This window comes from Bombina bombina, chromosome 1 (genome assembly GCF_027579735.1).
Source record: "Bombina bombina isolate aBomBom1 chromosome 1, aBomBom1.pri, whole genome shotgun sequence".
Lineage (NCBI taxonomy): Eukaryota > Metazoa > Chordata > Amphibia > Anura > Bombinatoridae > Bombina > Bombina bombina.
The window spans coordinates 232,183,589-232,197,554 of record NC_069499.1 but is presented as its reverse complement, the minus strand read 5'-3'; the positions used below and the strand labels follow the sequence as shown (position 1 = coordinate 232,197,554).

General features: G+C 35.6%; 1 protein-coding gene across 1 annotated transcript in view; it reads left to right on the top strand.

The window, feature by feature from the left end:
- Positions 1–11,426, top strand: part of CHP1 (calcineurin like EF-hand protein 1) — an 86,616-nt gene extending 75,190 nt beyond the window's left edge. Inside the window, exon 7 of the mRNA XM_053697873.1 lies at positions 9,940–11,426. Coding sequence (XP_053553848.1) covers positions 9,940–9,993 — 54 coding nt within the window. The 3' untranslated portion in view covers positions 9,994–11,426. The remainder of the gene's footprint in view (positions 1–9,939) is intronic.
- Positions 11,427–13,966: the final 2,540 nt, after the last annotated feature.

Sequence of the window (13,966 nt, the reverse complement as noted above, 5' to 3'; positions counted from 1 at the left end):
AGAAGTTGGTTCAATAAGTGGGGCCCATTTTAGTTCAATGTTATTAATATGATTCACGCCTTTACTTAACTTTAGCGTTTGGTAGCATAGAGATATTGACATTTGGCCCCCATTAGCTAATGCTATCGATTTTTCTAATGGACCCAGAGACCAATTCCAACCTGCTTCATTTATTAACTTCCAAGCATAGTGTCTTGCCTGGAGGTAAACAAAAAAATCTTTTTGTGGAATGTCAAATTCACTTCTGAGATCAGAAAATGATTAGATACATTTCCTTGACATATCGATTAATTGCGCTACTCTTTCAAGACCGTTTGCTTCCCATCTTGTAAGAGGTGATATTTGTAACCCTAGTTCAAAGTATGGGCTTCCTTTTAAGGGTAAATAGGTAGAAATTTTCTCATTTATATTTAAAATTTTACATATCTTTAACCAGGCTTTGATTGGGATAAAAATAGACTGAAGTTTCTTAATTTCCTTTGGAATTTCGCCTCTTCTCACATGGATTAGGGCTACTGGAAGATAGGGCAAGCTAACGTTCTTTTCTAGGTCATTGTTTGTTGCATAATCTTTAAGGCAGATCCAATCTATTACTATACGAGCTAAGAATGCAAGATTATATAACCGTAGATCAAGTAAAGCACAGCCTCCAAATTTTCTGGGCAAAAAGAGCTTTTCAAGAGATATTCGAGGTTTCCTGCCCTGCCATAGGAATTTTCTAAGTGCCGTGTTTAAGATCTTGATATCTTTCTCCTTTAATAGAATTGGTATATTTTGACAGATGTATAGGATTTTTGGAAATAATATCATTTTATAAAGGGCAATTCGGCCTGAAAGTGAAATAGGTAAATTTTGCCAGTACTTCATTGTTTCTCTAATTACTTTTAGAATTGGGGGTATGTTGAAAGAATACCATTGTTCTGGGTTTGAGGAGATTATAATACCCAGATACTTAAATGCTTCTTCTGCAATTTTAAAGGGCATGTTATCTAGGGGCTGATCTGGAGGTCTTGCCCAGTAGAGTTCCGATTTGTTAGTGTTTATCTTGTAACCCGAAAATGAGCTAAACTGTGATATAATAGACAAGAGTTTAGGGATATTTAACTGAGTATTTCTCATATATATTAGAATATCATCCGCATAAAGCGAGATTTTGAGTTCCTTTTTCCTTATTTTAATTCCTTCTATATCTTGTCTAACCAGAATCGCGAGAGGTTCAATTGCAATATTGAAAAGCAAGGGTGAAAGAGGACATCCTTGTCTTGTGCCTTTAGCTAGATGAATAGTAGATGATTGTCTGGTATTAACTAGGAGCCTGGTATAAGCTGTTTTTATATAGATTTTCAATAAATTTAGAGAAATGACCTCTAAAACCAAATTGAAAGAGTGTATGAAGAAGGTGATCATGGTGGACCGAGTCAAACGCCTTCTCAGCATCAATTGTGATAATAGCCTTATCATTAATATTATGTTCTATTTCTTGGACTTGGTTCGGTTGTACATTAAAAAAATCTATCGTAAGGAATAGCTCACGGATTTTAGCCGAGGAGTTTCTATTTATCATGAAACCTGCCTGATCTTTGTGTATTATCTGTGCAAGGGGGGTTTGTAATCTACGTGCCAAGATAGATGTCAACAGTTTGTAATCTGTATTGAGAAGAGCGATAGGTCTATACGACTCTTTTTGTGTAGGGTCTTTCCCAGGTTTTAAGATAAGGGTAGTAAAGGAGGCTGAGAAGGTGTTTGATGGTGGAGTGCCCTCCCTATACATGTCATTGTACAGTTTTGTTAAATGTGAAGCTATGGAGGGTGATAACAACTTATAAAATTCACTAGGCAGGGCATCTGGTCCTGCCGCTTTATTAATGGGCAGTTCCTCTATCCCTTTCACGACCTCTATCTCTGTAATAGGGAGATTCATCATTTCACTCATTTCTTCTGAAATAGTTGGACAAGAAATCTTTTCCCAGAACTCCTCACTATTTCTGCTATTGGATGCATTTAAAGAGTACAGACTTTGATAATATTCTACCATTATTTTTAAAATCTCTTCTGAGTCTGAGAAGAGTTTATCGTCCTTCTAAATATGCTCAATTATAGTATTCCCTTTATCTTGCTTGACTAATCTAGAAAGTAACTTGCCTGCCTTATTCCCGTATTTATACAACTTCGCTTGAAGTCTCAGTTCACGTTGCGTTGTTTTATGCAAGAGAAAAGTCTCTTTCTTTCTTGACCTGTATGTAATTGTTCCAGGTTTCAATCGTTTTATTTACTATATAGTTGTTATAAGCATTTGATAACTTTTTGATAATATTTTCTTCCTTTTTTTTATAATCTTTAGTTCTCCTAATATTATATGCCAATATCTCTCCTCTCATGACTGCTTTTGCAGCCTCCCAAAATATTATTGGGCGATTAATATATTCTCTATTTAAATAGACATATTCTTCAAATTTTAAATTTAACATTGTTTTGAATTCTGGATCAGTAGCCAGATATTGAGGAAAGTGAAATTGATTATTTTTGGTTTTAAAATCATGTGAGCTAATTTCAATAGTTATAGGGGCGTGATCCGAAACTATAATCGGGAGAATTTTAGCTTTGATTTTAAAATTCAGTAATTTTTCGTCTATTAGGAATAAGTCTATTCTCGAGAGGGACTTGTGGGCTTTTGATAAACAAGTAAAGTTTTTACCATCCAAGTTTTGAGACCTCCATATATCTTTAACTCTTAAATTGTTAAATAATTTATTGAAGATTTTAGTTTCTAAGTTATCTTTTTTGGTTTTCAATATTGTAGTGTTATGCCTGAATCTATCTAGGGCATAGTGCGGGGACATGTTAAAATCTCCTCCTATTATTAACATTCCTTCTGCTTTTGCCAATATCTTATTTTGTAGATTTTCCCAGAAATCATGATCAATAATGTTGGGTGCGTATAAATTATGTAGTGTTGAGGATTTTAACCTTTACTATTAAAGGCACACCACACTTTTATTATTCCTGATAGTGATGGGGTTATGCAGGTAGCTTGTAAGGTTAATTTTAGCATTAGTGTAGAGATTACCCTCCACCTGACACTTTCCACCAGAGAGAGAGATCGAGATATCTCAAAATGACAAGCGTATTGCATTGAGCAATGATACTTTTTTTTTTTTATTGGACTAACTATTCGTTTATAAGTTGACAAGCTTTCGGAAGAGTTCCTTCCTTTATCAAGTCTAAAGCAATACTAACCAATTCAATGGAATTTACAGATTATATCTTAAAACACAGAATAGCTAAGAAGACAGAACGTGCAGGGAGAGGAGGAGGTGTCGTAAAAATCATGAGGGGGGCTTAGGTAACAGGCAGACAGTGTCCAGTGTAGGAGAACAGACGGGAAATATATAGCTATACATAGAGCATATACTGACATAAAGTTATATATCAACATTGAATCAATATCTATAAAGATGTGAAATTGTATATACAGGGGGAATACAAAAAGTTAAAAAAAGACAAAAGTGTGGACATAGGCTTACCTGTGTACCTATGTATAAAGAATGTGGAATATACAATGTAATTGACTAAATGAAAGTACATTACAAAACATTTTGATACAACAATATCCATCACAAATGGCAAACTGCACTCATCTGTATACAGGAAACCAACAGATAGATGCAGCTACCTCCATAGCTCCAGCTCCCACCCCAATCATATTAAAAAATCCATAATCTACAGTCAAGCTACAAGAATTTGCTCAGATACCAAGGACCATGACAAACACCTCATCACACTGTCCCAATCATTCAGAGAAAAAGGTTACAAAACAAGCATTATAAATAAAAAAATTAACTCTGCCCTCAATACTCCCCGTGAATACTTACTACAATACAGGGAAAAGAAAAACATATCACGTATCCCACTAGTAGTCAAATACAACCCTGCTGTGGAAGGGATACGAAAAATCATAAGACTTACAGCCACTACTCTTAGAGGATCCCACTCACCCCCAATCCTGGCATACAGACAACCGCCTAACCTAAAGCAGAAACTGGTACATAGGAAGCTACCCCTTGAGAAAAAGAACACTCGGGATGGAACCAAGTGCTGCTATAAAGCTCTCTGCAAACTGTGTCAACACGTTTGTGAAAGCAGCACAGCAAACCACAATAATAAATCCTATAAAATTAAAGGGGCATATTCATGTATATCTGCAAATGTGGTATACATGATACATTGCACTGCATGTGAAGTGGGATGCTATATTGGAGAAACAAGCCAAAAACTGCACCTTCGGATTACACAGACACTCAATCAAAAACCACTGTGAAACAAAATACTGCACCCCTGTTGGTCACCATTTCACCCAACCTGACCACTCCATCCAAAACCTCAAAATCAAAATTCTCAAAGGCAACTTCAAAAACACCATGGAAAGAAAAACCTTTGAAATGAAAATGATAGTGCACTTCAACTTGTTTAATTCTGGACTAAATGTGGACTCTGGATTCTTAACACATTATCAAAATTTTCTGTAATGTACTTTCATTTAGTCAATTACATTGTATATTCCACATTCTTTATACATAGGTACACAGGTAACCTTATGTCCACACTTTTGTCTTTTTTTAACTTTTGTATTTCCCCTGTATATACAATTTCACATCTTTATAGATATTGATTCACTGTTGATATATAACTTTATGTCAGGATATGCTCTATGTATAGCTATGTATTTCCCCCGTCTGTTCGCCTACACTGGACACTGTCTGCCTGTTACCTAAGCCCCCCTCATGATTTTTACTACACCTCCTTCTCTCCCTGCACTTTCTGTCTTCTTAGCTATTCTGTGTTTTAAGATACAATCTGTAAATTCCATTGAATTGGTCAGTATTGCTTCAGACTTGATAAAGGAAGGAACTCTTCCGAAATATATAAAACACGGAAGGGAACTGCACTATCATACCAGACCGGGTACACATCCCATGACCCTGCAACATGCTCAGCCCTGGGTGCCACTGGCACTCACAGGAAGCTGTGCTGTCCCCAGAGCCACAAGCAGTTAACCCCAGACAGGTCTGGGTGCAAGAACCATAGGGAAAATTACAAAACAAATTAATACAACACACAGAGAAAACCCAGCACTCACTTACAAGCTCTCAGCTAAGATTTAAAAGCAAAAATGGAAAGGTTAGTCACCGCATCTTGTCCCATTTGGCCAGATGCGGTGACTAACCTTTCCATTTTTGCTTTTAAATCTTAGCTGAGAGCTTGTGAGTGCTGGGTTTTCTCTGTGTGTTGTGTGTGTGTGTGTGTGTGTGTGTATATGTGTGTGTGTATATATATATATATACACATACATATATACACATAATATATATACATATATATATATATATATATATATATATATATGTATATATATTATGTGTATATATGTATGTGTATATATATATATATACACATACACATACATATATATATATATATATATATATATATATATATATATATATATATAACATATATATATATATAACATATATATATATATATATATATATATATATAACATATATATATATATATATAACATATATATATATATATATATATAACATATATATATATATAACATATATATATATATATATATATATATATATATAACATATATATATATATACATACATACATACATACATACATACATACATACATACATACATACATACATACATACATCATATACTGAAAGGGATAGGAAAGTAAAAATTAAACTTGCATGATTCAGAGCATGTAATTTTAAGACACTTTTAATTTGTTTTCTTAGTTTCCCTTGTTGAAAAAGAATACACATATATCCTAGCTACTGTTCTTTCTGCATCACACAAAATTGAAAAACATACATGTATTATATGAGGATCTAACCCCCAAGGGTTCCACCCAGGGAAAACATTTCCATTCTACTAACTTATAACTGAAAACAGTGCTTAAGGCGCCAATCAAACAGTGATATGGGTATAACACCAGAGCAGAACCTAGCTCTAAAAAGTGTACTGAACCCCCAAGTCAGTCTGCTCCATTACAGAACTAATACTGTAGCAAAGTAATCTACTTGCACAGACTAAAGGATGTGTTGTAAAATGTACTGAACCAACAAGCCAGTCTGCTCCATTACAGAACTAATACTGTAGCAAAGAAAACTTCTTACACAGACTAAAGGATGTGTTGTAAATTGCTGGGCAAGAGAGATGCAAACACATGAAAAGTACATCTATGTACAAATGTAAATAGGATATATTAGGAAACAAGTGAATATATAACATTTCAAAGTTATACAACTTTTCCCCATAAAATACAGTGAATATATTAGGAATTCACCGCTGAACTACCATATAAGACAGTAGTGTTTAATTGAACAATAAGGCCCGTGCACAAACTGTCCATGCAGGGGTTGACAATTTGATATCAGACTTAGGAGCCAACAAGAATATTGGGTTGCCAGAGGTCTTTAAGAGCCAGCACAGGGTATGTTTGCAGACGTACTGCTGTTTCTTAACAATTTAGTTTGTTACACACTACAGTATATTTTTTGAAGCCACAGTTCCCCTATGCAAAGCCCTACCTAAAACTACATATAATAAATTTTGGTGTGTCTGTGTCGAGTTTTGATATATTGCACTGGGGCTTTGAATTTGTCTCACGTTTTTAAGACCTATTTAACCTTCACCATTATTCTGTAAATAAAGAAGAATAATACAATATTCAGAAATCCTGGTTAAACTGACCCTTCAGAGAAAGAGATAGAGATTATAATATAATATTCTCTGAAAGGTCAGTTTAACCAATATTTCTGAAATGTATTATTCTTCTTTACTTACAGAATAATGATGAAGGTTAAATAGGTCTTAAAAATGCGAGACCCAGTGCAATATATCAAAACTCGACACAAAGACGCCAAAAGAGCAGCACACAGCTTTATGCTGGTCCACTTCTGCATTCTCTCGACCTATCTTGGCTTCAGCTGCGCTATCAACACTAGTATCCTCGCTATGAATCTTACCCCCTCCTGTCAAAAAAACTCATGTCTGTAGCGCAAAATGGCCACCGCTGGAGTAAGGAAGGAGACTGCTGAAGAACTGAAATGGGCAGAAAAAGTTTAAACAACTGCAATTATGACTTAACCCCGCGCTCTGTATAGCCCGTGTGAGGCGCATAGCATACTAACAGACCCCTGGCACCTGTGTTAAATTAGACATTTTTAGAGACGTTTAGCTGTTCATCTCCACTGGCCGCTTTTAAAATACTCCTGCTGCGGTCTGCTTGCCCGATTTTTATAATCTGGCTACATAATTTAGCATTCTGTAAAATTTACAGAATGCGAATTTATGTAGCCGGATTATAAATAACATTTTTACTGCACGTCCCTGGCCCTGGATTAAAGATAACTGGCTGCCAGGGGACATGTGAAACTTCTGTTCAATCGTAGGGCATCTATGCAGCAGGGATTCTCTTAGTGATTACATCAAGGCAGATTATAATAAAAATAATGTGCATAAATAGTTATTTATAATATACCTTGATGTCACCACTAAGAGAATCCCTGCTGCATAGATAAACTGCAATTCAAGAGAAGTTTCACATGTCCCCTGACAGTGATCTTTAATCCAGGGCTGACTGTCAGTCTCCATTACTTAACCTGTACAGTAGGGCAGGGGCCAGGCAACAGCTGATCTCGATGATGATCGCGAATCAATGATCCGGAACTTGATAAATGGGCCCCCATGGCTGGTGTTTCTGCAGACACACTGCAGTTTCTGCGATTAGATTGCACATCCCACAGTATTCTGCCTTGGGGCTCCTCAGTAAAAGATACATAAAAAAACAAAGCAAATTTGATAACAGAAGTAAATTGGAAAGTTGTTTAAAATGTCATGGTCTCTCTGAATCATCATGAAAGTTTTTTTTTAAAAAACAAAAAACTTTACTGCCCCTTTAAGTAATAACTGGACACAATGGGCAGAATATGAGGGGGGGGAAACAAAACATTCAACAACTGAGGAAGTCTTCCCTCCTGCAACTGACAAAAGTGCCTGCAGGAGGAGAAAAAAAGCTGAAAGATAATGCACTGTAATAGAGCTTTAGTCAGCCTGTAGTTCTTGGCCCACGCTCTGTAATATCACACACTGCCGAGTCAGCAGCAAATAAGAAAATCCCCATTTAAAAAAAAAAAACACTTTTTTTTTTTTTCTACATTTTGTTTTCATAAAGTGTTTTTCCTCCTAAATGTTTTCTGCCCTTGGTAATAACTTTTTTTTTTTTTTTTTTTTTTTTTTTAAACCGTGTCAAAATACCACTGGTTTAATACCCTGGGGTGTCTTTTTGTGTAGCAGTTTTGAATTTGGTTTACCACTATATTTAGCTTACAGCTTACAGTCAAACTATAACAATAATGCCATCTTTGTAGTTTTTGATCCATATTTGCTATAAATTACTCAAATATTTCGACTTATTGGGTATTCCTACAATTTGAAAAACATAATAAATTAATTTGGAGGTATTTTTTATTAGTTACACTAGTTTTGTAGACATGGTTATAAAGAACTATGCAAAACAATTTTTTTCCCTTTCTGACCCATTTTTTAGTGTTAAATTGTTGTTTATTATTATTTTATGTACCCATGTAGGGTATCACAAGAAAGGTTTGTTTGTTACAAATTGGTATTTACAATAGGACCAAGTGCAAGAAGGGTAATCTGCTCCTATTAACAATTCAATGTAAATAATGAGGCTACACAAGCCACAGAGAGTGATACCCTAGGGAGTCTTAATGCTCACCTCGTCCCACAGCTTACCCGATTGATGAGATAAACAGAAGCCTAGCAGCCACTCCAGCTGATCGACTGCTTCTTCCTTGTGTCCTCAACACCTCTTTCAGGCAGCCCTCAGCGGGACTCTTTAAAGGCACTCACTTCCTGACGGCTCTCTCACCAGCGGTCACGTGGTTCTCTCCCTTACGTCATCCACGTCCTCATGCCAAGCTGTAGCCTGAGCCTCAGCCGCTGAAAAGGGACATGCATGCTGGGGAATCTCCAAGCAGCGGCCAGTATTAGAAACTTGAAACAAAAGAGCGATATTATGCAAAATTAAAACCAAAGTCCTTTATTGCACCATGTTAAAAATGCACACAGACAATGCAGCTATGAGTACGGCGTATGCTGAAGCATGTTAGCTGACTTTTGCATGGCTCTGCACATAAAGGATTGTGTGTATTTTTAACATGGTGCAATAAAGGACTTTGGTTTTAATGCTGCACAATGTTGGGGATTTCCTGCTCTTTTGTCAAGTTTCTGTTAAAAATTGGTGTATAATAATATGTATGGGCGCACCTATACTAAATAAAACTGATGGAACTGGGAAAAACCTCTGTCCTACAACGTTCCAATTTACTTCTATTATCAAACTGTCTTGTTCTCTTGATATCCTTTGTTGTAAAATATGGGAAGTAAGCTCAGGCGCATTCATGTGTCAGCAGCAGTTTTGCAATCATTTTATACATTTGCAAGAGCACTAGACGGCAGCACTTTTTTCCTTCAGACATGTAAAACACTACCCAGGTATCTCTTAAACAAGAATACCATATGAACAAAACTAATTTGAAAGTTAAATTGGAAATGTTTTTAAATTAAATGATTTACAAAAGAAAAATGTTGGGTTTCATGTCCTTTTCAAATAAAACAAATTTTCATAATATTGTGCAGGGATTCTTAAGCTTTGAGTTGACAAATGTTCAAACATACCACTGTTTACTTTCAGAATAATTTCTAGTATTATAAGTATGTTCATGTTAAAATGTATTGCTAATTTACTGATGTCCCTCCATTGGCACCTTCTACATTATCTCCAGACTTTCCAACTTTGTAACAAAAATATTGTTTTTCTTTTTAGGTTTTGGAAAAAGTGGATGTAGAACAGAAAATGAGCATCCGGTTCCTCCATTAAATCAAACAGCTGTAGGACACCAGCTGTTGCTTCTGAGATTTTATCCCTCCAGCAGTTCAGCACACGCTTCAAACTCGTAATCAGTAAACACTATAAGGGTCGTCATAGGAAGAGCGTGAGGCTGTGACTAGGACAGCTATGCTGCTGATTCTAATGTTAAATGGGAATTGAATGTGATTATATCCCTGATGCCTTTTTAAGTCATTTAGTACCAGAATAAATTGAGTAATGCTTCGCTAGTTGCTCTAGTTGTGTAGAAGAGGCATCCTATACTATGCTGTTTGCCAAGATCAAACAGATGTCAAGTTGTGCTTTTCAATGTACAGGATTTTTCTACACTAAAGTCTTTAGCGTGTTCTAGATTTACTTTACGTTACATTAAACAGACTGATGTGGCTTAGACTTGCAGCAACATACCACTTTATAGAGGTAAAAAAAACGTTTGTTCTTAGCTATCTACCTGCATGTACCCAACTGTACGCTCCCCTCAAAGAATTGTGCACAAAAGAAAACTATGCAGTTTTATGAAAATCATTTGTTTGAAATTTGTGTTTTTGGAGTCACTAAATGTTTTAATGAGAATAGTAATACAATCATGATTAAAGAGTTGGTTCTATCCCATTGTTTGGTCCAGAATAATATATCTGTATTCTGCCTTATTACAAAAAAATAATAAAATATCGGACCACTATCTATTGCAAGTGTGTAATAGTTCTGCTAGTAGGATGCCTGCATGGAATACATTTGTATGTATAAACTTACAAGATTTGTTATAACCTCTTAAAGGGACATGAAAACTCAATTTTTTTTCTTTCATTATTAAAAAGAAAGTCAAGTCCAAAATAAACTTTCATGATTCAGTTAGGGCATGCAATTTTAAACAAATTTCCAATGCACTTTTATCACCAATTTTGCTTTGTTCTCTTGGTATTCTTAGTTAAAAGCTAAACCTAGGTAGGCTCATATGCTAATTTCTTAGACCTTGAAGCCGCCTCTTATCTAAATGCATTTTGGCAGTTTTTTCACCACTAGAGGGCATTAGTTCACGTGTGTCATAAATATATTTGTCATTTTATAAAACTACATAAAACTCTTGCCAGCATATAATATAAGTCTCTTGTTGCCCTTAATCTCTGGATGACTGATTACTAAATCCATATGAAGTATTACTGATACAAAACCCTTTATCCAAACTGGTTGGGATCGGAAACAGTTTAGATTTTGGAATATTTGTATATTTGCATCTGTAAAATGGGACCAAGTGTAAACAGTATCTTATGCCACTTAGGTAATAATTACATGTCATAATATGACTATCATTTGCATTTTAGGACACACAGTCTCTGCCTGCGTCTTTGGTTTGTTTTTTGGCTTACTGTTGGGGGAAATTGTAATTTTTAATTTTATTTAAAATAAAAAAAATACTAATGAAAGTCTGGATTTGGGAATATGTACCTGTACTGTAATCCGTAATGAAATGTGAAAGTTTTATTTATTAAAATAGCACCTTTTGAGGGTAATACAATTTTGGTTAATCTTTAGCCTCTATTCCCCGATGTCTCTCCTGTGGTTATGTAACCTCTACCAATTATTTAATGTACTATTGTATCCTACAGGTGGTGCTACAAATTTTGACAATTACTGCTGAAACCGGGTATATATCCTCACCCAATCCCCATTAAATACCTTTATAGCCACAGCTATTTCTGTAGCGTACATTTGTGTGTAGGTTTTATTATGTATTTGCAAGTATTTTTAATGCATCTGTGCATTCCAATTGCTTGTTGGTAATACCTGAGAATGTACCACTTTGTTTGTTTTTGTTTTGTTATTTAAAATTTTTCACAAAAGGCCAAATAGATCACCTCATCTAGTCAGTTATATGATATTAATATCAATGGATTTTTAACGGGATATTTTGAAAGCATTCCCCCAACACCTCCTTCCCCCCATTTTGGTGATATGATATGGTAGGTAATTTGCACGTGCATCCACCTCTATTACATGTTCTGAGTGTCTATGGCGACAATGACTCTGGGATCATACACTGAATATTAGCCATTAACCATATTAGCTGCAAATTTACCTAGAAGTTAACCTTATGTGAATTATAGACTTTCAAAGAAGCATTTATGCAAACATAGGTTCATAACACATTGTTTCTAATCAAATCTGCTATTGGACATTTTTTTATTATTTTTTATTTCCTAAGCGATGGTTAGTCCACGGCTTGAATAATTACTGTTGGGAATATCATTCCTGTCCACCAGGAGGAGGCAAAGAGCACCACAGTTAAACTGCTAAGTATCACTCCCTTACCCACAACCCCCAGTAATTCTTTTTGCCTTCGGTGCATGGAGGAGGTGAAGTTTAGGTGTCTGAATACAAATTTTGATTTCATCTACAAGCAAGTTTTGGGGGTATAGCCATATTCCATGTCATTCCTTGCAGTCCGGTAGTGGTGGCTTTAAAGCAGTTAGGAAAACTCAGTAAGTACCTCTTTACAAGTTCCTAACAATTGCTGCCCTAGTTTAGAAAGCCAGAATTGGCTACTCTGTTAGTTCTTCAGAGACCTTTGAAAAAGAAAGGTGTCTTCTCATACCTTGTAACTGTCTACAGCGGAACAGGTAATTGCTTTTTCTTCCAGTTAGGGAGACCATGCACTTGACAAATTAAGACACTGCTTTTTTTTATGGGACATAGATAATACTGTTGTATGGGTTACACTGGGGCATGAAGCAGGCACTGTAGCATGTGTGAGACTAACTTTTAAACTCTTAAAATGAAAGGGTAAAGTGTTTTTATTAGGCTTTATTTTCTAACACATATTTACTTGATAAAACAATACAAGCTTAAACTGAAATTAATGCTGCTTTCTTCTGTTAAGTGTGATCAGTCCACGGGTCATCATTACTTCTGGGATATTACTCCTCCCCAACAGGAAGTGCAAGAGGATTCACCCAGCAGAGCTGCATATAGCTCCTCCCCTCTACGTCACTCCCAGTCATTCTCTTGCACCCAACGACTAGATAGGATGTGTGAGAGGACTATGGTGATTATACTTAGTTTTATATCTTCAATCAAAAGTTTGTTATTTTAAAATAGCACCGGAGTGTGTTATTATCTCTCTGGCAGAGTTTGAAGAAGAATCTACCAGAGTTTTTGTTATGATTTTAGCCGGAGTAGTTAAGATCATATTGCTGTTTCTCGGCCATCTGAGGAGAGGTAAACTTCAGATCAGGGGACAGCGGGCAGATGAATCTGCATAGAGGTATGTAGCAGTTTTTATTTTCTGACAATGGAATTGATGAGAAAATCCTGCCATACCGATATAATGTCATGTATGTATACTTTACACTTCAGTATTCTGGGGAATGGTACTTCACTAGAATTACACTGTAAGAAATACATAAAGCTGTTTAATAACTAGAGATTATGTTTAACGTTTTTGCTGGAATGTAAAATCGTTTTCATTTACTGAGGTACTGAGTGAATAAATGTTTGGGCACTATTTTTCCACTTGGCAGTTGCTTAATCTGTTTTCTGGCAGTTTCTGTTCTCCCTCACTGCTGTGTGTGAGGGGGAGGGGCCGTTTTTTGGCGCTTTTACTACGCATCAAATATTTCAGTCAGCAACTCATTGTATTCCCTGCATGATCCGGTTCATCTCTACAGAGCTCAGGGGTCTTCAAAACTTATTTTGAGGGAGGTAATTTCTCTCAGCAGAGCTTGTGAGAATTATAGTTTGACTGAGATAAAAAACGTTTATTCTGTAATTTGTTTCCTGCTTTCAGAATTTGTTATCTTTGCTAATGGGATTAAACCTTTGCTAAAGTTGTGTTATTTACAAGGATTGAGGCTATAACTGTTTCAATTTATTAATTTTCAACTGTCATAGATCTTCTGTGCTTCTTAAAGGCACAGTACGTTTTAATATTATTCTAATTGAATTGTATTTCCAAGTTACAAGTTTA